The following is a 3985-nucleotide window of genomic DNA, read 5'->3' as shown; positions in this document are numbered from 1 at the left end:
AGAGCTGGCAAAAAGACAATTTATTTAGTTTCGCATTTTATCTATTTTGTTCGCAATTTGAATATCTTGGGACAGTATTTGAAAATATAATGCTAAAAATAGTTAAAAACATATTTATTGATTAATATCACTATAAATTTCATAAAAGATAGATTATTTTGTAACAAGTATTTATGAACGTAAGGAGCGTTTTGATTGGATGTCATCGCGGAATTCCAATATTTTGTTTCCAATCAAAAGTTATGATACAAAATGTAAACATTTTGACAGAAGCTCACGGATTGCACGTGTTTTTAAGAACTTTCAACACTTGAACGATCGTTAGTGACCAGGAACTGAACAGGGACTACATCGGACGAAGGAAATGAAGGCGAAAACCTTCATCCAAAATTTGAGCAAATGCATATTTGAAGGTTTATTATTCTTACTATTTATAACACTGTTTAAAATGTACGAATTGCAATTGTAGAAAGATACTTTATCATTTTATTTTAAAAGAAAAAGCGATTAACTGTGATTAAACTGTGTAAGTTGTTAGCCCTAGAGGCTAAATATGACGTTGCTCATTGGCAAGGCATATCAATTGATATCTAGACTGTTGAACTTTTATTTATATAATATCGCGAATTAAGTCTCTTCAGTAATTCATGCTTGTCACTACAAAATTAAGTAGTATTGAGGTTTAGGTCTTCTCTATAAATAGAAGTGGATAACAAAATTTTTTTTTTTAAAAATCAAAGATAAAAATTGTGGTGTTATGAACTGACTTGTATATAAATGTTAAATTTGAGAGGTGTTGTATTTATGGTCAATTTAATATATGTTTCATTATGTAGTCTATATGTTTAATGAGGGTCCACCTGCCCCTTAAGGCACTAAAAGCAGCTTTCCCTGTTGAGTACGGATCCTGGACATGTCACCAGTTTTAATTGTTATGCACAGTGATGATAATTTACCTCCATGCAATTCCCTTGAGTATTAGCCAAAGATGAATTCTGAGCCAAAAGTAGGTCACTGTATGGCTGCCAATGAGAACCTAAATGTACAGTAACCTGAGACAAACTGGAAAGGGCTCTAATGCCAGCAAAGGGCCTGCCTTTCAAGCTGTCACTCTCTACATGCTAAGGGCTCACACTCTAGATCACATACTTTAACACTTTCCTCGTTGTCTCAGCTGAACTGAATGTAAAGAGTGCACACTTGTAATAAAATTTTATTATAAAATAGACACTGTTGCTAGTTCTATAGTTTAATGACCACTGAATGTTCCAGAGTTCTGGGAAGGTTCAAAGACATTGGTGACACAGTATTACATAGTTAAGTATACTGTATTAAGATTAAATATAAATATTAAGATTAAATATAAAGAAGAAAGAAGGTGTTAATGATAGATTTTCCTTTTTTGTTTCTAACAAAATTATAAACTAATTTAATTTTTCAACTTAGTCATTCCATTATCTGACATATTAAGGGCAGTCATAGGGCTCTTGGACTCTTATGATGACTTGATGACCCACCTGAGTTTATATATGTCCAATAACATCTGTGAAACATTTGCATAGATTTTGTCCAAAGTTTACAGGAATGATCCAGAGGTCAAGGCTTTTTCACAATAATGGATAGTGGCTCTTTCGTTAAATTTGTGAGAAGATAACACAGAATTTGTGCAGAAAGGGAAGGAAAAAGTGGATGGAAATTAAATTTTATTGGAAAACTGCATGATTTTCAGGCTTTTTTCTTGATGGGAAGCAATAATTTAAATCCACCACTAAAGGGGAGAAACCTTAGGTAGGTGCATGGAAACTGGATTTCTTATCAAACAGATTTAGAAATATATTCTTTCTTTGAGTGATCAACAAACATAATTATGTGATACATATATTTTATCCTTTTTTTCAGAGTATAAAGAGGAGATTCCAAAGGAGGAGTTAAAATCATCATTTCTTCAAGCAATAAAGAATATATCTGCAGGCAAACTGCAAGATGAACTTAATGAAAACTTGATAAAAATTGAAAAGAGGGAAAGTAATGACCTTACCATGCCAAAACTTTAAAAGGGAATTGTTGGGATTTTCTTTGGGGAAATTTAAAATTTAAAAAAATTTTCAAAAAATTACACAAATATAAGTAGCTGAACAGAATCTATGCCCGGGCGTTTTTGGGTACACTGGTCACAGGTAGTTTATTTGTCGCTAGCAAAAAGGGATTAAAGCAAAAAATGTCTTTCACACATACATGTGCGCTTTTTGAAACTGTATATATGGTATGTAGTCCTGACTTATTCCCTTTTTTATAAAACATACGTGAAACCCGTTAAATGTTAACGTCACACTAAACATGCCAATAAAAAAGTGATTCAATTTTACTGTAAACTGTAAACAATGCTTTTGGATATGCGATAAATAAAATATTATTTTCATCTAGCTTCATTACTAAATTTATTGAACTTGTAGAATAAAATATTTTATGTTCGCCAGAAGCTTACATAAGATAATTTTATTCAACTCGTTCACTAAATTCTTTATTGAGCCTACACTCATTCAATATGCGTTTAAGATAATTATGATATATCAACAGTTACTCATACTTGTGAAAGACTATTTTGATGTACACCAAACTTGCCCATGCAAGATAATGAGAAATGGAATAGTGATGTTTTATATTTACTGAAACCTATAAGATTTTTTTTTTATTGGAAATGTCAGTTACTGGTTATATATTATTTCTTACATGTTATTTGATGAATTTTCAGCCCACATTGTATAACTATTTCTGTGGCACATGCAAAATGACTGTCAATTTTGTTTTTTTGTGCTATAGGAGTTTGAAGAATCTGTGTACTAGAGAATTGCCTTCAATTAGTGGTCATGTGGACGACAGTCTTGAAGAACTCACGAAGTCCGGACTTGATGGCAGGACAGAAGTTACAGAGGAAGATGATACAACTAAAAACATCCATAAAATGGTAAACTTACTAAACTATCTCGGAATATGTTCCTGAAATGGTTAACAATCCCAGAATTTATTCATGAAATGGTAAACAATCTCGGAATATATTCCTGAAATGGTAAACAATCTCAGAATATATTCATGAAATGGTAAACAATCTCAGAATATATTCCTGAAATGGTAAACAATCTCAGAATATATTCATGAAATGGTAAACAATCTCAGAATATATTCATGAAATGGTAAACAATCTCAGAATATATTCATGAAATGGTAAACAATCTCAGAATATATTCATGAAATGGTAAACAATCTCAGAATATATTCATGAAATGGTAAAACAATGTCAGAATATATTTATGTAATTGTAAATAATGTCAGAATATATTCATGAAATGGTAAAACAATGTCAGAATATATTCATGAAATGGTAAACAATCTCAGAATATATTCATGAAATGGTAAACAATCTCAGAATATATTCATGAAATGGTAAACAATCTCAGAATATATTCATGAAATGGTAAACAATCTCAGAATATATTCATGAAATGGTAAACAATCTCAGAATATATTTATGTAATTGTAAATAATGTCAGAATATATTCATGAAATGGTAAACAATCTCAGAATATATTTATGTAATTGTAAATAATGTCAGAATATATTCATGAAATGGTAAACAATCTCAGAATATATTCATGAAATGGTAAACAATGTCAGAAAATATTTATGTAATTGCAAATAATGTCAGAATATATTCATGAAATGGTAAACAATGTCAGAATATATTCATGAAATGGTAAACAATCTCGAATATATTCATGAAATGGTAAACAATCTCGAATATATTCATGAAATGGTAAACAATCTCAGAATATATTCATGAAATGGTAAACAATGTCAGAATATATTTATGTAATTGTAAACAATGTCAGAATATATTTATGTAATTGTAAATAATGTCAGAATATATTCATGAAATGGTAAATAATGTCAGAATATATTCATGAAATGGTAAACAATCTCAGAATAC

The 3985-nt window shown here is 30.1% G+C and overlaps 1 protein-coding gene across 1 annotated transcript in view; it reads left to right on the top strand.

The window, feature by feature from the left end:
* Positions 1 to 1741: 1741 nt before the first annotated feature.
* Positions 1742 to 3985, top strand: part of LOC132721308 (transcriptional regulator ATRX-like) — a 30291-nt gene continuing 28047 nt past the window's right edge. The window contains exons 1-2 of the mRNA XM_060705588.1: positions 1742 to 1788; positions 2821 to 2965. Of these exons, the coding sequence (XP_060561571.1) occupies positions 1742 to 1788; positions 2821 to 2965 (192 nt within the window). The remainder of the gene's footprint in view (positions 1789 to 2820; positions 2966 to 3985) is intronic.

The sequence above is a fragment of the Ruditapes philippinarum genome, unplaced genomic scaffold (genome assembly GCF_026571515.1).
Source record: "Ruditapes philippinarum isolate M1 unplaced genomic scaffold, ASM2657151v2 ctg1039_1_1_1_1, whole genome shotgun sequence".
NCBI classification, from domain to species: domain Eukaryota; kingdom Metazoa; phylum Mollusca; class Bivalvia; order Venerida; family Veneridae; genus Ruditapes; species Ruditapes philippinarum.
Note: the sequence above shows the minus strand (reverse complement) of the source record. Positions and strands in the feature narration are given on the sequence as shown.